The following is a 26,299-nucleotide window of genomic DNA, read 5'->3' as shown; positions in this document are numbered from 1 at the left end:
TAGCAGTGATAGAGATGAAGATGGGTGTAGAAACTGTCGGTTCAGATTTTGCTATCGTGGAAAGTACCAATCAACAGACTGAATAAGGTAGGGTCAGGGGTGTTTGATGTTCGTCTCATGCTCATAATTATTCCCATTTTCCAAGACATCAGCGAAGAACCATTTGTGTGCTAAACTTTAATAATAATAATAATAATAATGATGATGATAATGGTATTTATATAGCACTGAATCTTGTGCAGAGACAAACCAAAGCGCTTTCGCACCAGTCATTCACATGCATGCATAACTCTAAAACTGTAGAAACTGAAGACAGGAAGGGCAGGCAAGGGGGGTTATTTTTGGAAGAGGTAGGTTTTAAGGCCAGACTTCAAAGAGCTGAGAGTGGAGACTTGAAGCGAAAGAGGAAGTTCATTCCAATCGCAAGGTCCAGAGACAGAGAAAGAACGGCGGCCAACAGTTGAGTGTTTGAATCTGGGTATCCTTTTATTCATAAATTACATTAACTTTGGTGATGACTGCGCTCTATTCAGACCTCGAGGATTTTTTTTTTTTTTTAACTAGTGGTTCAGGCCCACAGTTGCTGAAGGAGATACAGACGAGGTCAGCGACATGGGCCACATTGTGCACAGACCTTTAACCTTTAACCTGTCTCAGTTGCTCTCACAGTTGCTGAAGAATATGCTTGACTGGGACATGGGCCACATCATACATGGACCTTTAACCTTCAACCTATCCCTGATTGCTTCCACAATTACTGATGGACATGCAAAATAAGGACTGGGACATGGGCCACATGATGCAGAGACCTTTAACCTTCAACCTTTAATCTGTCCTGATTGCTTCACAGCAGTTGCTGGGGAATATGCAGTACTAGGACTTGCACATGGGCCTCATCCTTCACAGACCTTTAACCTTTAACCTGTCCTGATTGCTTCCACAATTACTGATGGACATGCAAAATAAGGACTGGGACATGGGCCACATGATGCAGAGACCTTTAACCTTCAACCTTTAATCTGTCCTGATTGCTTCACAGCAGTTGCTGGGGGATATGCAGTACTAGGACTTGCACATGGGCCTCATCCTTCACAGACCTTTAACCTTTAACCTGTCCTGATTGCTCCTACATCTGATGAAGGACTGGGACATGGACCACATTGTGTGCAGACCTTTACCCTTTAACCTTTAACCTGACTGCTCCCACAGCTGCTGAAGGAGATGAAGGACTGGGACATGGACCACATTGTGCGCAGACCTTTACCCTTTAACCTTTAACCTGACTGCTCCCACAGTTGCTGAAGGAGATGAAGGACTGGGACATGGACCACATTGTGCGCAGACCTTTACCCTTTAACCTTTAAACTGACTGCTCCCACAGCTGCTGAAGGAGATGAAGGACTGGGACATGGACCACATTGTGTGCAGACCTTTACCCTTTAACCTTTAAACTGATTGCTCCCACAGCTGCTGGAGGAGATGAAGGACTGGCACATGGGCCACATTGCGTGCAGACCTTTATCCTTTAACCTTTAAACTGATTGCTCCCACAGCTGCTGAAGGAGATGAAGGACTGGCACATAGGCCACATTGCGTGCAGACCTTTACCCTTTAACCTTTAACCTGATTGCTCCCACAGCTGCTGAAGGAGATGAAGGACTGGGACATGGGCCACATTGTGTGCAGACCTTAAACTTTAACCTTTACTCTTTAACCTGATTGCATCCACAGCTGCTGAAGGAGATGAAGGACTGGGATGTGGGCCACATTGTGTGCAGACCTTTACCCTTTAACCTTTAAACTGACTGCTCCCACAGCTGCTGAAGGAGATGAAGGACTGGGACATGGGCCACATTGTGTGCAGACCTTTACCCTTTAACCTTTAACCTGATCGCTCCCACAGCTGCTGAAGGAGATGAAGGACTGGGACATGGGCCACATTGTGTGCAGACCTTTACCCTTTAACCTTTAAACTGACTGCTCCCACAGCTGCTGAAGGAGATGAAGGACTGGGACATGGGCCACATTGTGTGCAGACCTTTACCCTTTAACCTTTAACCTGATCGCTCCCACAGCTGCTGAAGGAGATGAAGGACTGGGACATGGGCCACTTTGTGTGCAGACCTTTACCCTTTAACCTTTACTCTTTAACCTGATAGCATCCACAGCTGCTGAAGGAGATGAAGGACTGGGATATGGGCCACTTTGTGTGCAGACCTTTACCCTTTAACCTTTACCCTTTAACCTGATAGCATTCACAGCTGCTGAAGGAGGTGAAGGACTGGGACACGGGCCACACAGTGTACAGACCTTTAACCATTACCCTTTAACCTGTTTGCTCCCACAGCTGCTGAAGGAGATAAAGGACGAGGACTGGGACATGGGCCACATTGTGTGCAGACCTTTACCCTTTAACCTTTAAACTGACTGCTCCCACAGCTGCTGAAGGAGATGAAGGACTGGGACATGGGCCACATTGTGTGCAGACCTTTACCCTTTAACCTTTAACCTGATTGCTCCCACAGCTGCTGGAGGAGATGAAGGACTGGGACATGGGCCACATTGCGTGCAGACCTTTACCCTTTAACCTTTAAACTGATTGCTCCCACAGCTGCTGAAGGAGATGAAGGACTGGGACATGGGCCACATTGCGTGCAGACCTTTATCCTTTAACCTTTAACCTGATCGCTCTCACAGCTGCTGAAGGAGATGAAGGACTGGCACATAGGCCACATTGCGTGCAGACCTTTACCCTTTAACCTTTAACCTGATTGCTCCCACAGCTGCTGAAGGAGATGAAGGACTGGGACATGGGCCACATTGTGTGCAGACCTTAAACTTTAACCTTTACTCTTTAACCTGATTGCATCCACAGCTGCTGAAGGAGATGAAGGACTGGGATGTGGGCCACTTTGTGTGCAGACCTTTACCCTTTAACCTTTACTCTTTAACCTGATCGCTCCCACAGGTGCTGAAGGAGATGAAGGACTGGGATATGGGCCACTTTGTGTGCAGACCTTTACCCTTTAACCTTTACTCTTTAACCTGATAGCATCCACAGCTGCTGAAGGAGGTGAAGGACTGGGACACGGGCCACACAGTGTACAGACCTTTGACCATTACCCTTTAACCTGTTTGCTCCCACAGCTGCTGAAGGAGATAAAGGACGAGGACTGGGACATGGGCCACATTGTGTGCAGACCTTTACCCTTTAACCTTTAAACTGATTGCTCCCACAGCTGCTGGAGGAGATGAAGGACTGGGACATGGACCACATTGTGCGCAGACCTTTACCCTTTAACCTTTAAACTGACTGCTCCCACAGCTGCTGAAGGAGATGAAGGACTGGGACATGGACCACATTGTGTGCAGACCTTTACCCTTTAACCTTTAAACTGATTGCTCCCACAGCTGCTGGAGGAGATGAAGGACTGGCACATGGGCCACATTGCGTGCAGACCTTTATCCTTTAACCTTTAAACTGATTGCTCCCACAGCTGCTGGAGGAGATGAAGGACTGGCACATGGGCCACATTGCGTGCAGACCTTTATCCTTTAACCTTTAACCTGATCGCTCTCACAGCTGCTGAAGGAGATGAAGGACTGGCACATAGGCCACATTGCGTGCAGACCTTTACCCTTTAACCTTTAACCTGATTGCTCCCACAGCTGCTGAAGGAGATGAAGGACTGGGACATGGGCCACATTGTGTGCAGACCTTAAACTTTAACCTTTACTCTTTAACCTGATTGCATCCACAGCTGCTGAAGGAGATGAAGGACTGGGATGTGGGCCACTTTGTGTGCAGACCTTTACCCTTTAACCTTTACTCTTTAACCTGATCGCTCCCACAGGTGCTGAAGGAGATGAAGGACTGGGATATGGGCCACTTTGTGTGCAGACCTTTACCCTTTAACCTTTACTCTTTAACCTGATAGCATCCACAGCTGCTGAAGGAGGTGAAGGACTGGGACACGGGCCACACAGTGTACAGACCTTTGACCATTACCCTTTAACCTGTTTGCTCCCACAGCTGCTGAAGGAGATAAAGGACGAGGACTGGGACATGGGCCACATTGTGTGCAGACCTTTACCCTTTAACCTTTAAACTGATTGCTCCCACAGCTGCTGGAGGAGATGAAGGACTGGGACATGGGTCACATTGTGGGCAGACCTTAAACTTTAACCTTTACCCTTTAACCTGATTGCTCCCACAGCTGCTGAAGGAGATGAAGGATGAGGACTGGGACATGGGCCACATTGTGCACACGCTGTGCAACCGTCGCTGGTCAGAGCCCTGCATCGGCTATGCGGAGAGCCACGACCAGGCGCTGGTGGGCGACAAGACCATCGCCTTCTGGCTGATGGACAGGGAGATGTACACCAACATGTCAGTGCTGTCGCCCCGCTCCCTCGTCATTGACCGCGGCATGGCCCTGCACAAGATGATCCGCCTCATCACCATCAGCCTGGGCGGGGAGGGCTGGTTGAATTTCATTGGTCAGTTCTGATTGTTTTGTTGTTGTTGTGAAAGTTTGTATTCTGTTTTAGTTTATTTACTTATTTGGTTCTTGTTGGGTTTTTTTTTTTATCGACCTCATCAGCTTTGGCCTGGGTGGGAAGTGCTGTTGAAACTCATATAGCACCTATTCTCGGTCAAAGACCAAACTCCAAGCGCTTTGCAAACACAAGAGTCATTTGCTCTTGTCAAGGCTGGCTGTACCTGGGTAGAATTAACTGACAGCTGCCTTTTTTGGGTACTCATCATTCGTTGTTGTTTTTTTGTTCCTGTGTAGTTCACTCAGGTTTTGAGTCACAAAGCACGCAGCACACACACACACACACACACACACACACACACGTGTCCTTGGCGGTGGTGTGCAGGTAACGAGTTTGGTCACCCGGAGTGGCTGGACTTTCCACGTAAGGGCAACGCGGAGAGTTATCACTACGCGCGGCGGCAGTGGAACCTGGTGGACGACCAGAACCTGCGCTACAAGTTCCTCAACAACTTTGACCGGGGAATGCTGCACCTGGAGGCGCAGTACAGGTGGCTGTCTGACAGAGAGGTGAGGGGGTGTTGGTGGGTGTGGGGGGTGTCAGCACTGTCGAGCTGGCCAGTGTCTGTGTGTGTGTGTCTGTGTGTGTGTGTTGAGAGGTGGACCGACGAGAGGGTGATAACTACTACCAGGGTGGAGAGGTGGTGTGGACCTTTATTTTTTTTTCCTTTTAATATGAACCTTGTCAATTTTTTCTTGTTTTCCTTGTTAATTCTTCTTTTCTTTTTTTTTTCTTTTAACCTTGCTGGTTCTTTTTTTTTTTCCTTTTTTTTTTATAACCTTTTAAATTATTTTTTTTTCATTAACTATTTTTGTGGTGATAGTGTTGAGGTTTTGCATGGTTAGATTTCTGGCAATTTCTGGCATTGTGTGTGTATGTGCTTTGCTCTTTTGGTGCTTGGGTGTGTTTTGTTTGTTTTGTTTTTGTCAACTCTTGTAAAGGCTTTGTTGAGAATGGAGGTTTAGTTTGGTGATGGTTCACGACTGAGGACGATGGTTTGGCTTTGGAGGAGGTCGTATGAGACTGGCAGTGATTTCATAGGGTGTCTGTCTGGAGCGTGCGATGCGGGATTCTGTCAGAGTGACTGAACAGGCCCATGCATGAATGCAAGTGGTCCTTGCCTTGTTTTGTGTGATAGATCTGAGGGCACTTCATGTCAAGTACACGCTGTCATGATGTTCCTGAAAATCTTATATTTAATTACACATACTTAACCGTGACCCACTAGTGCAGACCCGGCAGGGGTCTGATTCCTGTCCTTTGCAAACTACAACCCGCCTATGCGGAGAAAATGAAATGGCTCGTAACCTCCCAAAGTAGCGCCTTCTTTTTGCGGCAGCCATCTTGACTCCTGATCCTGTGCTTTTCATACGGCTGAGTTTTTTTCGTATTTATGTCTGTCTATTGATTCTTTGACACTCATGTTTTGTATCTGATGAAGACTTGTATCAGTTCACAAACTTACTTAGCTCGTTTGCCCGATCGAGCTAAAATTATGGCGCAATCTCAGTCGTAAGGGACAGGTGCAGCAACTGAGCAGTTAAAGCGCTGGACTCTCAATCAGAGGGTCCTGTGTTCAAATCCCACTCATGGCACTTGTTACGTCAAGGGTGGGAGATTTTTCCAGTCTTCCAGGTCAACAGATGTGCAGACCTGCCAGTGCCTGAACCCCCTTTATGTGTGTGTGTGTATATATGCTTGCAGAAGATCAAATGCGCATGTTAAAGATTGAGTAGCCTATGTTAGCATTGGGAAGGTTATGGAAAGAAGAACACCCCCTACATGGTGGGGTGAAAACAGTCATGCACATAAAATCCCACTCGTTTGTACATGAACGTGGGAGTTGCAGCCTGTGAACACAGAAGATGATCATGACGATAAGGGTTGGGTGGGGATTGGTGCCAGTGCAGGTGTGTGTGTTGCATGGTGACAGGTCTGAATTGTGGCAGGTTGTGTGTGTGTGTGTGTGTGTGTGTGTGTTGCATGATGACAGATTTGAATTGTGGCAGGCTGTGTGTGTATGTGTGTGTTGCATGGTGACATGTCTGAATTTTGGCAGGTGTTTGTGGAGAGGTGGTGCAAGGTGAACACGTTTCTCGAACAAGAAAAAGATGAGTAGTCTACAGAAAGTTTGGCATTGCTGGTTTTGTTCTGGGGTGTTTTTTTGTGTTAAATTCTTATTTTGTGTTATTTTTCTTATTGAAGTTTCAGTTCTTGTTTATAATTCTTTTTAATATTTCATATCATTGCATCTCAAGGCAGCTTTGTACTTTTGTGTAGAGACAGACATGATAGCTTTTCACCACACGAATGAAGCTGGTTTATCTTGTGTTTACTGCCTTCTCTAAAGGTATGTTTGTTCTACAGATTTGTTTGCTGATGTCTTTTGAGTTGGTTGCTCAACTGTTGACTTTTCATTTCATCTCTGTTGAGACACTGATCAGACAAGCAGGTCCTTCTTGTTGGCTGTTTCTAATTTATTATTATTTGTTTTTCTAACGTTTGTTCTCTGAAACAATCTTTTCTCTTGCCTGCCATTTAGCTGCCAGGTTTTCACTCCAGAGGGCTTCGTCAGAACCTGTGAAATGGAATAATTATTTTCTTCATGGTCTGTATGTTACAGTTACCTTGTGTTAGTGTGATCCAAAATGAAAGTGTGATCAAGAGTTAAGTTCATCTTTGGTCAGTCAATGCTTTACAGCTGTGATGGAGCTCAGAGGAAGTAAGGTGATTCTGGACAATCACTGTGTTGTTGGGATGCTGGCTGTATGTTACCATGTTTAACTGACTACATGGTGCTTTGGATTATACAGCGCATCCTCCATATTAATATAAAAGAAAAATGATAACCTGATTTGAACGGTACGTAAGGCACAGCAGTTTGTAAGGTGCACACTGCTTGGTTGATCGCTATCGCTGCTGCAGCCATGTTTGTACCTTCAGCCAGAGTTGATGTGTGGGCCCTAAAATCATCACTGGAACTTGTTTCATATGTTGCATGATCTGCTCACTTGTCTGCTCTGGCCATCTCCACCCTCTTCAGTCTGTCCTGTCCCCCACCCACAACCCCCACCCACCCCCACTGAGTTTGTGTGAATGTGAGTTGTTCGTGCACTGTTCTCATCCTGATTCATGGAAAGTTTTCCATCCTTTTTCATTGCCATGAAGCTCATACTTCCAGGTTCGGAGTGACTTTTGATACGATTCTAATTCACACCAGGATTTCAACAGGTTTAAATCATACATTTGACATGCCGTATTATATAGGGCATGTGTCAAACTTGAGAAGAAGAAAAAGTATTACTTCTACGTTTGTGAAATATGTACCAGTGATCTGCATATTGGGAATACACACCAGGCATCAACCTGCATACATTATTCCTTCTTCCTGGAGGCAATGCTTGCTGTATCCATAGCCCACTGAACTCTGATGTGGATTGTGAAAGTTATACCAACCATATTTTGATCATCAACATGCATGGAATGTCAGACACCAGAACAGTTGTGGGTCTGTGGATACAATGATAATAGAAAACCGAGAAGAAGAAAAATCACCCTCAGCAACAAAACAAGAATACTCAGAGAGTTTCAAAAGGTTCTGAAATTGGATAATAAGCATGTGGAAATCCATAGCCTCCTAATTAAGGAATGTAAAGAGGAAATATTATGAAAGATGAGCTGTTGTTTTATGGAGTCTCTGTTTATTGGCAAGCTTTTTTTTTTTTTTTCTCAGTGATGGTGACCAAACCACTTGGTATAAGTAAACTCTCCGATCATTGCTGGCAGGCTTTTAAACAGTTTTTAAATTTTTTTTATTGACAATGACTAAACCACAAGATACAGGTAAACTCTTGAATCATAGGTGGAAAGCTTTTGTGTTGTTCTTAATGAAGGTGACCAAACCACTTTATGTAAGTAAACTCTCGAATCATTTGTGGCAAGTTCTTTTATGGTTGTTTTTTGTTGTTGTTGTTTTTTTTTTAACTCAAAAGATAATTTATTTCTATGATGATGACCACATCACTTAGTATAAATAAACACTCCTATCATTGGTGGCAGGCTCTTTTTTTTTCTTCTTTTTGTGTGTGTGTGTGTGTGTTCGTTTGTTGTTGTTGTTTTTTTGTTAATGACGATGACGAAACCACTTAATATTAGTAAACTCTCCAGTCATTGGTGGCAGTCTTCCTTTCTTTTCTTTTTTTTTCAAATCAGAAAATACTTTCTGTTTATGGTGATGACCAAACCACTAAATGTATAAGTAAACACTCATTGTTGGCAGGCTTTTGGGTTTTTTTTGGTTGTTAATGATGACGACCAAACCACTTAATGTAAGTAAACACTGATCATTGCACAGGTGGCAGCATCATCTTTTGGCAATGGAGACGAGACTGTCCATAGAGAGTGTGTAGAGGACGGATCTAGTGACATAGTAATACTGTTGATGTTGATGAGTTTGATCCCTGACTGTGGCGTTTCAGCATGGATTTTGTGTATGCTTACGTTTATGTCTTGATTTTGTCTGGGTTTTTGTGTGTGTGTGTGTTTTTGCATGTTTTTTTTTTGTTTTTTTTTTCTTTACAAATTGTGCCCCGCATGCTGCCCCCAAAAGCGGAGTATGGCTGCCTACATGGCGGGGTAAAAACGGTCATGCACGTAAAAGCCCACTCGTGTACATGCGAGTGAACGTGGGAGTTGCAGCCCACGAACGCAGAAGAAGAAGAAGAAGTACCCCACATGCTGATCTATCTGTAACACTTGGCTGCTTCTCTTGGACGGAATAAGATGCTTATCTGTCTATTCAGTGTCCATGAGGGCCTGGGTTCCGTTCCTGCTCCAGCTGTTTCTCCCTTGTTTGACAAGGAAATCAAACTGAGCGTATAGTCAATCAGATGAGATGATAAACCGAGGTTCTTTGTGCAGCAAATACTTGTCACACTGAAAAAGAAACCATGACAACAGAGTTGTCCCTCTGGCAAAATTCTGAGGGTATACAAATATATATGCAAGCGCTCAAGGCCTGAGTGCGTTGGGTTGTGCTGCTGGTCAGGCATCTGCCAAACAGATATGGTGTAGCGTTTATGGATTTGTCCAAACACAGTGACACCTCATTGAGAAACAAACTGAAACTGAAACGGATCAAGTGCATACATTTCCATAGTGCAGTGGCATTGTTGATTTTTAGATTCTCAATTAGTTGTATTCTCGCTCGGTGCTTATAGCTTGTTGGCTCTGGCTTCTATGTTGTGCACCAGTGCTTTCAAGGGGACTTGGCATGTTTTTGATGATGTGTGCATTTTGTGTATGAGGTATGGCTTTGACAGTGCACTCAGCTGTCGTAGGGCTGGTCCACAGAAACTGCAGAGCAGCGGCACTGATGAGACAGAAAAGTGTTCATTATTCTGGACTTTGTTGAAGTCAGTGTTGTAGCGGTGGAGATTGGTTGGAAGGGGAAGAACGATGCTTGTTAGTGAAACATGGTAGGGATTTGATTAGCTGGTGATGATTACATAAAGCATTGCTTTTTATCATTACATATGAAACTGACCTGGACTTGAATTTGTCTTTCGTCTCTTTTTTTGTTTTTTTGTTTATTGTTATTATTATGAAATACACATTCACTCTGTCTGCAGTCTAGTTTTACTTCACCAGTTTGTTTTCTTCTAAATGATCTTTTATTGAAGATATGTGCGAAAGTCAAAATTTTACACATTTCAGCCCGAAAAGGAATGTGCCTGCTATTTTGGGAATTCTGCTGAGCTTGGCGTTGGTTTTCAGCTGTCATTGTTTTAGATGAAAGCAAATGTATTGAACACAATGTACGTAGATAGAGGGAGATTGAAAATGGCATATGCAAAGGCATGGTTTTTTTTAAACTAGATACATTGCCTTCAGCACAACCTGAGACATGTGGGGGATTGGTTTGTTTTGGGCTTTCTTTGGTTTGTCAGGGAAGTTTTCAGTGTTGGAGAATGATCAGATCATTTTTTTGGCTTTGTCAAGAGTTTTCACTGATGTAAAACTAATCAGGTAATTTTTTGCTTGTCAGTTAAGTTTTCACTGATGTGAACTAATCAAACGAAAAAGATCATATTGATCACTGGCTTCTTTCAGCACTGTCTGTGTATGGGCAGAGCTGCTTTATATTCAGGTGTGATATTATTTAAAGAGAAGTTGGCACTGTGTGATATGAAAGATCAGTCAAATGTTCGACAACCAGGTCCCACATACGCACGCATGCACGCACATGAATGCACACACACACACACACACACACACACACACACACTGGATGTTTTTGCAGTTCATACATAATGCCTCCATATTTGGGAAAGTGCACTCATGCTGCTTCAGAGGGTTTTCTGTTACCTGCTATATTTTCTTGGCTTATCTCTTTCCTTTTTATTTCCTTAATTATATCCTTCAGTTGAGCTGCTTTGAACACATCCTTGTGATCCTCCTCCCTCCTCTACATCCCATGTGTTGTACAGGTTAACTCTATGGAGACGTAGTTAAATAGTGCATGTAGTTTTACTGTGACAGGCAAATATGGACATATTTGAGAAATTCAACACGCTTTCACACAAAGACATACAAATTATATATCACTAGAAAGTTTACCATCTTTTCTTTTAACATTTTAAAACAGTTTTTTCATTAAATACTGCAAAATATTTTTATTTTAATTTTAAATTATGTCACTAAATACTGAAAAAAAGAAGAAAAAAAAAGAAAAATAGATATACTGTACCCACCAGGCATGTCATATCCATCAGCAAATCCACAAGGCAGCATAAGATGATTTTCTCACACAGTAACGTTCCCTGATTCTCATGAATCAGTTTGAAGTCAAATGTTGCACAACAAACTGTTTAAAAAATTTTTTAAAAAGATCACAACACTGGTTGGTTATGTAAAGATCGACCTCTCACCCAGTCCAGGAAAGTCTAGAAAAAAAGCCTTTCATGCAGTTAACGGTCAAGGGGAAATAACTCAGTTTTTCCTAGACTGACCCCTCAAGACAGCCTGATTAGTTTCTCTTTAATTGAACACTGCTGAGTGTATGAAAAAAATTCTGAGATCCGCCAAATCCTACACTACAGCATGTCATTCTGAGCGGGCAGAGCACCGGCGCCGAAGCACTGGCGCATCACCAAAGAGTTAATAGGTGTGGCGACACAAGAAGCATCTCTTGAATCTTGTGTTCTTCATGAAATCTTCAATCATAAACAGTTTTTGTTTTAGGGGTGTGGTTTTTTTATTATTGGTATCAGAGGTGTCAGATTTGCATTGCATAGTTCTAGAAATGAAAATTAAGCATAACTGAGGATGATTGATTGTTTTGGTAGCTGCCTTTTTGACTGAAGTTTTGAACCAAGCAATGAAGAAGCACTGAAACTTTGGTCCTATAAATAAAAAAAAAAGGGGGCAGGAAACCCTTCTGCCTTTGCTTGTTGAGGTAACAAGCTTTGGTCGTGTTGTCTGTGCAAGGCATGACTGATCCCTCTGTTGCATTATGTTGAACTCCTGAAGGGATAGGAAGACTAGTTCCAGCCCATTCACGTGCCAGGAAAGCTGATGGCGTGCCCATGTCCCCGAAGATGGAAAGTTCCCCATGTGTGTCCTGCTTTGGAAGCATTTGTGTACTCTGGGTGGAGAAGATGGGGACCCCTGTCAGGAGCATTGTGTGCCTTTCCGGTTTAATGTAATTTGTGGGAAGAAACTTCATTATTAAAGAGTGAAACTTGCTGAGGCGTAATTTCAATCAGACGTTAACAGAAAAACCACCCTGATATGGGTCCTGACCGTTTCTGAGCTTGTAGTAGGAACAAAAGTAAAATGTAGCTACTGTGTATGGTGTGTTTTGATCTTGGGTATTTTTGGTTGTTTTTTGCTGATAGTTTTTCTTTATTTTTTCTTCTACGGCAAGGGACTAAATGTTTCCAGAATGGAGGAAGTTTGAAGAAAGACTCCAGTGTGTGATTTCCTTTTCATTAAAGCTTCTGCACTTGCATGAAAGAAGACAGACTGTATGGAGGTGCGCTCTTCACTCCGCCACCACCAGCCCACTACCTCACCCCTACACCCCGCACTAAAGGAATTTGCCATCAGAAGATTTTTTTTGGTTTTAACAATAATGTTTTTGAAAGACAGCACAGCAACATTAAACTGCCTTGTCAGACATGAAGGTGGCTGCTGTTTTTAGAATCTGGATCGTTGATCTTTTAATTTTGTGGTTTGAAATCAGTTTGTTCTTTTGTTTCTTTGTTGTTGTTTTTGTTAATTGTTTTGTTTGATTGATTGTTTTATTTCAATCATTTTCTGAAGTGTGTATGTGTGCGCAGATATATGGAAGTGTATATTGTAAGGAAACAACCACATGTGTATGTATTTATTTAGTTAGTGTTAATATGTAAGGCAAAATATTTGTTTTGAGACATTCTTTTAGATTTCTTTTAAATTTTTTTCCTGAATTGAGAGTATTACTTAGACTGGATGTCAGCAATGGGACAACCCTTTTGTTACCAAAGTTCTTTTGTGTGTGTGCTAAGTGCATGCTGCAGATAGGACCTCATGTTTATCGTCTCTTCTGAAAGACTAGCACCCAGACTACCACTACCGTTGAAGGTCTACTGGGGATGGGGGGGGAGGGATTTAAAAACCCGGTCCGTATATTAGGCTCGATCCTGTGGACATTTGATTTCCTTTTCGGGCTCGTTGCCACTAGGCCACCGCTCCACTTCCTTCATGGAAGGCACCTGAATGTCTTTCGATGGAAATTCTCAGTCTGTGTGCAGCTTGCAAAGTAACTAGCCAGCCTAGGAAACATGCAGCAGACGCACATTTTTTAGGAGGTAGGTGACAGAATGGTTAATACATTACAGTGTTGATGGGGGTCCTGATTCGAATCCTGGTCTCATCCTTCTTCCTAAGTTCAACTGGAAAATTCAACTGAGCGTCTGGTCATTCTGCTGAGGTGATAGATAAACCGAGTTCCTGTTTGCAGCATGCACTTGGCACACTGAAAAAAAAAAAAACCCATGGCAACATCAGTGTTGTCTTCTGATAAAATCCTGTAAAAGAAATCCACACTGATGTACACAAATATATATGCATGCACTCAATGCCTGACCTTGAGAAAGTGAAAGTGAAACTGACAGGCCTGGAATATCCACTGTAGGCCTGTCAGTCATCGGGTATCTGCAGGGCTAGTGGACATGCCCCTTCTCCAGTCTTTGTTTTCAAAACAAAGCCAAGAGGCTTGTAAAATGATGTTCTCTGTCAAACATCTGTTGGTAAAAATTGCATTTACATAGCACTTAACCTGTGGCTCAAATATGACTGAAAATGTGTTTGATGTACTGATTTTCACAAAATAGAGACAGAAAAAAGGAGAAAATGATTTCAGTTACTGTAAAGCTTTTGTCTTAATTCATTTATTGTGGTGTTGAATAACTGTAAAATAATTTCCTTATTTTTTATTCCTTTTTCAGGGAATTACAAGCAGTTACCATGAAGCTTAGTCTTCATTCAGTTGATGCAGTCTTGAATAACCATGAAATAATTTGCCATGGCAGGGTTTTGTTTTGTTTTTTTACTTTTTTTTTTTACTTTTTTTTTTTTTCAATTTTCTTCATTGATAACTTATCTTATTTGCTGGGCTTTAAAATAGTGTTGTTCTATCCTGTAAGTGATGCTAATGTAATTTAGGTGTGTGATGCTAGCGTGTGGCTGAGTGGAATTAGCCTGTGTCATCACACTCTGACGAATAACACACAGAGATGTGCAGTTGAGTTGCTCTCTCTTCATTCGTCCATTTGCTTTCAGTGTTCTGGCTTGACTGACACCTTCTCTCACAACCTTGCTTTCTCTCAGATTATAGTGCATATGAATTGTGCAGGTTTGTATCCGATTGGTTTGTAAACTCTCTTACAGTAGTATGATTTATTTACTTATTTGTTTATTGATTTAGTTGTATGATTGGTTTGTTCCAGAACTTTGTCAGCTTGAAGCACAATGGCGACAAGGTGATAGTCTTTGACCGTACTGACAAGCTGGTCTTTGTTTTCAACTTCCATCCAGACAAGAGCTTCACCAACTACAAGATTGGGGTGAAACACCCAGGGAAGTATCCTTTCGATGCAGTGTGTGTTGTGTTGTACATGTTCAGGGGCTCTGTCTTGCCCTTGCCTTAGGGAGCCTTTTTGCTCTTGTGATGTCACTTTGTATTGCAATGTGTAATGTAATGCTCTTTTGTCACAACAGATATCTCGGTGTGAAATTTTGGTCTGCTCTCCCAAGGGAGAGCACATCGCTTCAGTGCAGTGCCACCTTGTTTTTTCTTTCTTTTTTTTTCTGCCAGCAGGTGTGTTTGTTTTTGTATTGAAGTAGATTTTTCTACAGAATTTTGCCAGGGACAATCCATTTGTTGCAGTGGGTTTGAGTTTTTGCATGTGCTGAGTGCATGCTACACACAGAACCTCAGTTGTTTTTTTGGTTTCAGAATGACTAGCATCCAGACCACCACTGCCTATTGCAGGGGGAGAAAATACTGGCAAGTGTGGGATTCACTCCCGCTTGCTCAGATTCTCCCGCTTCCTAGGTAGACGCATTTTATCACTAGACCACCAGTCCACTTGAGACATGATTTGTAACAGCATGTACGGTATTGATCAGAAACACAGAGATTTCCTTGACCGTTGGTCAGGTACCAGATAGTGCTGGACACAGACGCTGAAGAATTTGGGGGCTATGGACGACTTGACCACAGCACCGAGTTCTGGAGTGTCAGTGAACCCTGGAATGATCGGCCTTGTCACGCCTTTGTAAGTCTGGGGAAAGGGAGAGGCGTGGAGGAAAAGTGACAGGGTTCATTTGAATGCACTCTGCCATTGAAGAACATGTTTTAATTACTGTCACTTTTTCAGTGGAAATTGTCAGTGTGAATGAAGACTATGTGACCAGAGAACACAAACAGAATTTGAAAAAAAAAAAAAAAAAAAAGTAGTAGGAACGAGATCAGCACACGCACACACACACACACACACACATACGCACACACACACACACACACACACTCACTCACTCACATACACACATACACACACACACTATGTACACACTCCACGCACGCACACATGCACTTCTGTGCATGCACACAAAGGTTGAGCACAACAACAAGTTTGTCTCAAAAAGACGTATGAAAAAGAAGCCCCCCCCCCCCCCCCAAAAAAAAAAGCATGGTGTAGTGAATTTCCAAAAAAATTTAAAGGATTTTTCACCTTCTAGAAACCAGGAAAAAATAAACATTCAGCATGATCTCATAGGCAGGGTAAGTGCCCCATGGTTCAAGTCTTGAACACGTAGTTAATGATTCAAAGTGAACACCCATTTGGTTGGCAGTCTGCCCAAGCCTGCACCAGTTCAGAATTCAAGTAAAGCCAGCTCACTGCCTTTCTTCAGTTTGCCATTTTTTTCTTTTCTTTCTTTCTTTTTTTTTTTTAATGCCCCATCATCTGCTCAGTAACAGTGGCATTACTCCCATGCCACTTATTTTAAATCCATGCACAGCCACATCCAGGTTCTGTTGCAATCACAGCATCGGCAGTCCACAGGGAACTATCAGTGTCAGGTCACCTGGAGGCCACACACCAGAGTTGACACTGCACTGCTGCTTAGTCATTATGGTGGTGTTCAGGAGTGCCTGTTCTGATTTAATGTACTTAGGACACCACCTACAAAGTCCTATACTGCCGGCAGTAATGGTTCAGTCACAGAGTGAGTGTCCCCACCACCACCCTTCATCCTTCCCCCAAATCACTGGTTCTCTCAGTCAGTATTGGCTTCCTTCAGTCATGAAAGTTTTGTGTGTGCAGGTGTACATACCGTGTCGAACAGCCATTGTCCTGGCCAAGATGGACTGATGTTGAAATGCCAGACTGCCCGCCCTGAACCAGTCATCCCAGGGGGAAAGGCTTTCACCAAAGACCTGCTTCACCCAGAATGAGTCACCCTGGGAATGAGTCATCAGTGACGTAGTTCAACCCAACAACAACAAAAGAAGAAAGAAAAAAAATCTTGTTCCAGGGAAAATCAGCCAAAGACCTAGTCTGTTCAGAACTGGTTGCCCACAGGACGCCGTAGAACAGCGAAGTGGATAAAAGACTGTGACCTGATGCTGCGAAGAATGTATGACCAGGTCCTGCACAACCCATCTTTGGTCTTTTTCCTTCCCTGTTGAAATTGGGGAAGGCTTTTTTTTTTTTTCCTTTTTTTTTTCTAACCTTTATTGTTGGTCTCCTGGATGGACACCCCCTACCCCACCCTTCCCTTCTAACTGCAACCGATGACTTCTCCCCCCCCCTCCCCCGTGCATTTAAACAAAAATCCCTCTAGATGGTGTGTAAGTACTTGATGGGGTTTTGATTCTTTTGACATGACAATCTGGGACTGATTTGGTATGTACCTGATTGGGAAGTGATGCTTGTTTTCTGTTGCACGCTGCGCTGCGTTTCGCCGCTGTGTGCAGAATAGTGGGCAGTTGTAGGATGAATGGCGTGGTGAGTGGTGTGCCAGCTGGTTAGCATTTGAGGCCTCATTGATTGTGATTTGATTTCTGTTTGTTTGGGATTTTTTGCGGCACTGTATTTTTTTTTCTCTCTCTCTTTTATGCACATACACACACACACACTCACACACACACACACACACACACACACACACACACACACACATATGCCAGCAAATCCTCTTATTTCCAATCTCTCACACTTTGGGGGGATGTGATTCATTTCTTGTGTTCTTATCACTCCATCTCTTTCCCTTTCTCTTGCTGTCTTACAGATGTGTTAAATTTACACCCAGTCTGTTTCACGCTTTTCATATACAACATGCACACGCACACACACACACACACACACACACACACACATCTCCATGTTGTATACATGTGAAATATGAATCAAGTGGCTTTATCAACAGTTAGCAGGGAAGAGGTCTTAGTGTGCTGATTCTCTGGCACCTCTCTCGCCGTCTTGGATTCCACAGAGGATAATATTTCTTCCCTTAGTGACAGGCAAGGAAGATAAGAAAACTGTCTTGAAACTTTTCAAACAGTGCCATAGAAAGTACCTGCAATGTGTCTGCTTTTTTGCGCCATGATGTTTCTGTAATTGTGTTTGTCACAGTGTTTTGTTCAAGTGTATTTTCCATGTGTGTTGCGTATAAAATTTGAATTTATGTTTTAAAGATTATGGAGTAAGTTTCTTTTCTTTTTCTTCTTTTAAAAAAAAAATCCAATCCTTAAAGAAATGTACAAATATAAATGGAGGTGATAGGATGAAAAAAAAAAAATGTTTAGCATCTACAAAAATATTGTCAGGAGAGGAAATGGAAACTAATAATGCAGGATAATGGTATCAGCAGACTGTTTAGATTAAGTGGATTCTTAAGGATTTTTTCCGCCCCCCTTGTGTCACACCTAGGGAGAAAAAAAATAGGATGGATGGTATCAGGGTTTTTGGGGTCGGTGTATACAGTCCTTAATCTGTACAATCAAATTTTTTCTGCTGAAGATAGATTTTGTCTTTCCTTTTTGGTCTCCTCTTGCCATCCTCCAGTCTGCCTTTTGTTGGAAATAAGATGTAAATGCCTGTGCCATGAGCGATAATTTGTGTTGTGTGATTTCAGAAGAATTTTGTTTTAGCATTGATTTAGAGATTTGAATAATCTTGTTTAGCCTTAAAAAAATGTTTATTCAATATTTTGGGAAATGCAATGGCACTAACATTAGTTACTTACACAAAGAGAACAGCTGAGATGTTTGTGAACTATTTTGAAATGTTATTGATTTAAGTGTGTGTGAAAAATACTAGGAATAGTGTTGTTGAAAGGAGTTTTGAAAAGCTTTTACTTGTTTATAGATTCACTTCTTTAAGATAATGATTTATATATACAGATTCATATATACATCTGATTTATTTGTGTTTTGGGGATATGGTGATATTTTCTGAATCTTCCCTCTTTCTTTCCGTTGCTTTGTTGGTATGTAATACATGTATGAGCCTGGCTCAGTCTTGTGATACTGATATACAAGAGAGTGATAATGAACATAGAGCTTTTGTTATTTTTCCTTCCCTTTGCTCATGCGCCCTGTTTTCTGATTCTTTTATACTGCTTTACAAATAAATATTTAGGACCATTCTTTTGACCAGGGATGATTATTATTTGTTATGAATGTTTTTTTCCCTAGAGGCATATCCATGTTTTACTAACAGTATTAACCAAGATATATTAACTCACTCCGGACAAATAGTTTTCTCCCTTGCTTTCCCCTCCTGACGACACGTTTGTTAAGGTTAGGAAAAAAAACACATAAAATACTAAACAGAAAGTAACTAAATGAAACTCCCTGTACTTGACCCACTGACCCCTCTTCTAACATCGTGTGTACGCCCACCCACTCCCTTTCTTCACAGCCCTCAGAAGCAAGGTCACTGTCAGTGCCTTCTTGCTGGTAGCTTTCTTCACTGTAGATACTTTATTCAACGTCTTCATCATCCTCGTCAATGTTGAAACCTTCAGGTTGAAGTATTTCAATCACTTCAGCAGCAGTAAAAAGCCGCTGTCATTGACCTAGTTTGCTCCAAAAATTTCCACTTGTATCACCTGCAATGCCATTTTCAATATGCATGCAGATTAGCTTGTCATGTGGGGTACCAAGGTCAGTGGCTGGCCAGCGAGTGTATCGTCGCAGAAACCTCACAAAGAAACTTTCCATTCGACCCTTGACACGTTTGCAATGCCCGGTGTAACTGCGATTTTTATGCTACCCCATGAGGAAAACGTGGACAAATTTTTAATTGTCGAAACCGCTACAGCGTCCCGTTGTCCAGAACGCTACCTTACATCAGGACCCTTATGGCGTTCCATCGTCCGGAGTGAGTTATTGGTGAATTCCATAACTAGGGTGTGAATATTGAATGATGTTGCTTAGTGTCAGTGGTCTACTCATTCTTTTTGAGAGTCAGCTTTTTTTTATATATATATACTTTTTTTTTTGAGGAACCAAATTTAATGTTACATATGCAGTTGTTATAGAACAGTCCATTATTTATGATATTCATCTGTTGTTAGCGTAATTATGTTTGCCATTATGCAACAATAAAATATAAGCTCTGCAATGTTTAAATGCAATTCCTGCAGTTCTGTTTGTTGCCTTGAAAGACGCTCTGTCTGTGTCCGTCTTTATTTCTGTTATAAAAGAAATGCATATGTCATTGCTATGTGCCTGGTTAGGGAGCAAGTTTCCTTGGGTTTAAATCCTGAACAGACAGGATTTTTTACTCCCCTCCACTAGACTTTGAGTGGGTGTTAGTCTTTCAGATGAGATGATAAACGAGATCCCATGTGCTGCACCCACAGCAGTGGAAGGGTTGTCCCTGGCAAAAATGTATTAAAAAAGAAAATAATAATTATAGTTAAACAAGTGCGCTTTCAGTCTGAATATAAAAAAAAGGAAAAATTATGGTGCTTCTCAAGTGAGAGCAGTCTGAATTTCACACAGAAAAATCAGTTGTGACCAAAAGTAACACAGCAAAATACACGATCACTGAAACGTTTTCAGGTCAATGTGTTTAAAAAAAAAAATATATATAGATAGACAAAAAGGGTAAGACCATACCAGAGAGAACATAATAAGACTCACCAACCAAGCTAAGCTGACAATTAATGCTGTTGGCAATTAGTAACGCATTGGTGAAGATTTGAATAGGCCATCCCTAAAACGTTTCAATGCTATTACTCAAAGGAGTGGAAAACTCTAGGCTTAGTGAAATGGTCAAAAAAAAAAAAAAAAAGCCTTAGTGAAATGGATGTAAAAACAAGTAGTGCAATTTCAACAAAAAGTTGGAGTCCATGTAGAGAATTAAAGGATTAACTGATGGGGCCATTTTGTTACACATTCTAAGGTGGATGTGTACCCTCCCCACCATACCCCACTACCAACGACACAAACAAAAAAGTATACACACATAGATTTCTGAGAGACATTTAATGTGTGTGTGCATATATATACATATATATACACAGACGCAGGCACACACACACATATATATAAAGATGTTTTTTAAAGCCTTTTCTTCCCACACAGCACCCAAAAGGACACCAAAAAGTGTGATAAGTGTGGCCGCACACTTAACTCACTCACCAGGTATGACACCATCTCAGCATTCCCAAAGCACTCCCACTTATATCAGAACAGTTCAGAATATTTTTTTCAGTCAACCTCTTTCTCTCCCTCTCAGCAAGTGGGTATATGTGTATGTGCGCGAGTGTGACCTCTATAAGAGCGGACTAGAAACCCCCACCCAGCCCAGCACTAACACCCAGACAACACAAACACAGACTACAACAATTCAGGGTTCACAAACATTTATTTGATCACACACAGAGCTTGCCAACAAATAACCATAACCCCGGCTGCAACAACACTTAAATGACAATGGATAAATAATAACACACACAAAAAAAAACAGCTTCAAGACATGGAAACACAAGCACAACGTTGAAGTAGAGACGACGACGACGAACGGTAAGTGACGATGACGAAAAACTGACGACGAACACGAACAGTGAGTGACGACGTAGAACAGCGACGACGAAAAACGAAGAACAGCAACGACGAAAACGAAGAACAACAGCGACGACGAAAACGAAGAACAACAGCGACGACGAAAACGAAGAACAGCGACGACGAACACGAAGAGCAGTGATGACGAAGACGAAGAGCAGTGATGACGAAGACGAAGAGCAGCGACGACGAACACGAAGAGCAGTGATGACGAAGACGAAGAGCAGTGATGACGAAGACGAAGAGCAGCGACGACGAACACGAAGAGCAGTGACGAAGACGAAGAGCAGCGACGACGAACACGAAGAGCAGTGACGACGAACACGAAGAGCAGCGACGACGAACACGAAGAGCAGTGACGACGAACACGAAGACGAACACCCAGACAGCCGAGCACCAGGCCAGAGAACGCTGGCGACGGAAGGCAGCGGCAGCAGCCAACAGAGGCCTGGACTATGGAAGTCAAAGGCAGGCAGGGGGGTTCCCGGGGAGACAGTGGAGGGTCAGTGGAAGGGTAGGGAAGTCGGTGGATGGACACGGAAAGTGGGAATGCTGCAAACACTGGATATAATCTATTACCCACTGGCAGGATTCACTCTTGACCCCCCCCCCCCCCCCCCCCCAAACAAAATAAGGGTACACGGCCAAGAATTTATAAAAACGACAAATCTTACAACAGTTGCGGACAATTACCCCTTCCAAAACTAGGACTAGAACATTGCAATTTTGGCTAGTTAACTTATTACAGAGAAAGGCTGATATATAGAAAATGTATTACTCTGAATTAAAGTTTCAAAGACTGGCAATGGAAACAAAAGGACATGACGGAAAAGGATAAAGAGGGTTGTTGGGATATCTTAGCTTATGTATCATATATAATACAGTGACACACACACATTAATAGAGCTAATAACTGAAGGGGTTCACATGGAAAACTTAAATCTAGATTTCACGGTTGAACCCTTTCAATACACGTAACAATTATTTTATCACATTCTTACAAAATTTATGTCTAAAATGCATACGCATCCTACAAATGCACATAAAACAGCAAAATATTGTAATTACTTAAACATTCACTCCCCCCTCTCTCTTTCTGACATGAACACAAGACGAACAGACAAAACACACAGAACTGTCTCTACAGTTTCCTCTTACCTTCCAGAAGAGGTACCACTACCCCAAGGCTGGAAGAACAGAGAACGAAGAGCACACGACCACTCGGAGGAGACTGATCCCGACTGACGAGTGTCAAGACGGGCAAACAGCCCTGAAGCACACCAAAGACTGGCACGGCTGCCTCTTCTGACAGTCACGGGCGAAAAGCCCAGAATCTTGTCACTTGCTAACCAGGAAGAGGCTGATCTCAGTTCAGTGACAGCCTGAACTGAGACTGAAACAGACTGAGAATTACGTGCAATCAGCACAACCCACACTGCTCCCTAGCTAGATGGGGTGGGTGAACGAGGGGGTTGAGCACTCATATCCGATTTGTCATGAGATGTGACAGTGAGTATACATGTGAGCGTGCATACAGTTGTGAACTTGGGCAAGTTCTTTTCTTTCTTTCTTTTTTAAATAAAGCACAGATATCAGGTGTGGTAATTGTCCAATGATAAAAAAAAAAATGTTTTTGAAAAAGGGCAAGAAAAATGGAAGTGCTGAATTGTTCCTCCCTTTCATTCTTTTTAATGTTACCGAGTGTTGATCGCATGAAAGTGAAACCCTTGCTGATGCTGGCAGACTGAAGACGAAGTGACTCACAGTATACTGATATCAGCAGAAAACCATGACCTTGACAGACCTGTCGCTGGTACCAAGACGTGGGCGATCTAAAGTGATGTGCGGTTGTATACTGACAGAAGAACAGTAACTGTCCAACCCATGAACTGGAAAAAGCGCCAGTCACAGAAGCAGTCAACCACACCCCGTCACATTTCTCAGCTGCAAAGAGAGTTTAGAGCAATAGGGCTGACACTGGTAACAGTCTTGATTCTCGATAAGATCCAAGGAAATGTGTGACATTTAGATCCAGGAATCTGAAAACCCATTCCAGTGATCAGTTTATTTGTGTTATAATCTGAACTATATCAGTATACGCTGACATCTTGCCAGAGGAAACAGCAGCAGACTAAAAGACAGCAAGCAGGACCACAGCAGTTCACTTGGAGGCTAACTGTCTTGGGGGGGGGGGGGGGGAGATGGAGGAAGAGTCAGATGAACTCATCACGTGATTTTCGATACAAGCAGGGATGATTGCTTTGTGGTCAGTACACACTCTCTCTTTCTCTCTCTCACACATACAAGGGGAGAAAGCAGGTTCAGCTTTCGTTATACCAGAACTGAAAACGGAAAGATCATACTATATTGGTAAAAATCGTTCAATATTCACTGCTGAACTTATGCTGTTCTTATGCTCTAAATCATATTCTTGATCTTCCAATTTGCCTTCTACAAGTCTTGTTTTGCGTTGATTCAAAATCTGTATTATGTGCTTTAAACTCACCAAATTGTAAGAACAAATCTAAAATCATACTAGAAATCAGCCACATTTTACATCTTTTAAGCTTGAAAGGAACACATATTACGTTTTTCTGGGTTTCTTCACATCTTGGTATTCTCTACAATGAATGGGCTGACAGGACTGCAAGAAAAGGTGCAAAGAACGAACAGGGAACCATAGAACTTTATGTGCCTCTATCTGTACAAGAGGGTTATCGAATACTAGAAAAAACATCGTGGAACAAAGTCAGAGAATTATACCAAGAAAACGGCAAAGCTTTAAACCATAGTGTAATTAATGGTCAACAACCGGGAACTATCAATCAGTCAAATACATACAGTAATTCAATAAGATTAAGGCAGATTCATACATTATCAAACAGGATAAAACTGAACGCTTTTGTAACAAAGTTCAGCAAAGATGTCAGATGTATATGTGGAGAACATATTTCTAGCAACCATGTAATATTCGAATGTCAGAATCTAAAATGTTTTTTGCCAGACTTCACCAAAAGTTCTTTTGAATGTGTTATTAACAATTCCAATATGTTATTTGTTATTGCAGAAGGTTTGCTGCATAGTCCTATAGGACATTTGTTATAGATGTTATATTTGTTTGATGTTGGCGTTTATAACGTTTCCATTTTTCTTTAGGACATTTGTTATAGATGTTATATTTGTTTGATGTTGGCGTTTATAACGTTTCCATTTTTCCTAGCGTTGTCTCTCCCTATTCACCCTCCACACATACACACACTTTTACCCCTCCCCCTCTCACAGCCCCTACCCCCACGGTTTTTTTTTTGTTTTGTTTTTTTTCCCCCCCCGTCTAATATCACTTCAAGTGGAAAGACGTTAAACTGAAGACAACAACAAAGAAAGAGAATCAGAATAAGAACTGAGCACGTGATTCTCATTTATTTTCATGTCAGCAAGGGCCACTGCATTGTTGTCAATACACACACACACACACAGAGGGAAAGAGAGAGATGGAAGGAGGGAGGATCAGATGAACTCAGCACATGATTCTCATTTACTTCAATATGAGTTGGGGGGCCACTGAGTTGTTGAGAGAGAGAGAGAGAGAGAGAGAGAGAGAGAGAGGGAGATTTAGAATGTGAACTCATCATGTGATTCTAAATATAAATGAGCAGGGACCATTGTACATATACACACACAGAATTTCAGGAGATCAACTGAGCATGTGATTCTCTATTATTTCGGTGTGAGCAGGGGCATTGTTGCCAGTACACACAAACACACACATTCTCTCTCATTCTCTCAGTATGTGTCATACACACACCTTCACACACACCATCACACACATACCACTAATCATGAACACACAAACTCATGGCACAAACTTGCATTGAAAGAAAACTCATGCATGGACACATACACTTTCTCTCTCAAACACACATGCACACGTATACAGGATTGCACGCTCTCTCTCTTATGCACACACACACATATCCCCCCCCCCCACACACACACACATTATACACACACCATCACTCACACACAAACTCACACAGACTTTCCACTGCAAAGAATACTCATGCATGGATACAGCACACTTTCTCAGACTCTTTGACATAGGGTGTACATGCACACGCACACAAACACTGACGTGCGCTCACACATACACACACACTCACACACAGCGTTGGCATTGAAAACAATACTTACACTCAATGTCTTTTAGTTCACATGAGTAATTTATACCATTTCAGATCTTTAAAAATTGTGTGTTTGTGGTTTTATAAGTTTATGTTTTATATGTATGCTTATTCATCCAATTCAGTGATTCACCACGCACCTTTTAAACATCTTTGAATGAAATTTTCTTCTGCTTCTCAGTTCTCTCTACTTTTTAAAAATTTTTTTTTATTGTTATTAATCCTTTTCATTGCAGGAGAGGCTTCCAATTCAGTTGCCTGTGAAACCATATTTTTGATTCAGCTTCAAACTGTAACCCCTCCCCCTCAACTGCTCTCAGTAAATTTCAAAATTTTAGAATATCATCTCTTGATGTGACAAAAGACATACATCCCACAGATGTTTGGTACTTGCCCATTCATGTATGGCAGAACTATAAAAGTGAAAAGTGACTGGAAACTGTATATATAACCTATTCTTTAATGATGGCATATAATAAGGGGAAAAAATAGTTTAAGCAACAGGATTGCAACCTTTCTGATTCCTTTTAAAAGGCAATCAGTTGGTTTTTTTGTTTGTTGTTTGTTTGTTGTTTTTTGTGTGTTTCTGTTGTTGTTGTTGTTTTGTTTTTTTGGTTTGTTTGTTGTTGTTGTTGTTGTTGTTTTTTTTTTGGGGGGGGGGGGTTGGGGTTGGCAGGTTGGTATAAATCTGGATGCAAACATTCTTATTTTTTCGTAATAAAATAGATTGAGAAAGTTTAGATCATATAGCTATATTGGTGGAAGTGGTGTCACTGGATACTAAACATCACATACACTGCACGATCATATCACCAAAGAACAGATGAGCCAGTCAAGACATAAAGCAGTTCGTTGGACCATGCGAAGACCTGCTGACATCAGTTCAAGAAAAAAGAAGAAAAAAACAACCACCCCGAAACCAAAAAACACC

The 26,299-nt window shown here is 41.9% G+C and overlaps 1 protein-coding gene across 1 annotated transcript in view; it reads left to right on the top strand.

Moving 5' to 3' along the window:
• LOC143300935 (1,4-alpha-glucan-branching enzyme-like) overlaps positions 1-19,752 on the top strand; it is a 39,873-nt gene extending 20,121 nt beyond the window's left edge. The window contains exons 11-15 of the mRNA XM_076614876.1: positions 4,218-4,500; positions 4,885-5,069; positions 14,553-14,686; positions 15,266-15,383; positions 16,434-19,752. Of these exons, the coding sequence (XP_076470991.1) occupies positions 4,218-4,500; positions 4,885-5,069; positions 14,553-14,686; positions 15,266-15,383; positions 16,434-16,481 (768 nt within the window). The 3' untranslated portion in view covers positions 16,482-19,752. The remainder of the gene's footprint in view (positions 1-4,217; positions 4,501-4,884; positions 5,070-14,552; positions 14,687-15,265; positions 15,384-16,433) is intronic.
• The last annotated feature ends 6,547 nt before the right edge of the window (positions 19,753-26,299 follow it).

The sequence above is a fragment of the Babylonia areolata genome, chromosome 27, assembly GCF_041734735.1.
Source record: "Babylonia areolata isolate BAREFJ2019XMU chromosome 27, ASM4173473v1, whole genome shotgun sequence".
Classification (NCBI taxonomy): Eukaryota; Metazoa; Mollusca; class Gastropoda; order Neogastropoda; family Buccinidae; genus Babylonia; species Babylonia areolata.
The sequence above is the reverse complement of the archived record's forward strand: the minus strand, read 5'-3'. Positions and strand labels throughout refer to the sequence as shown.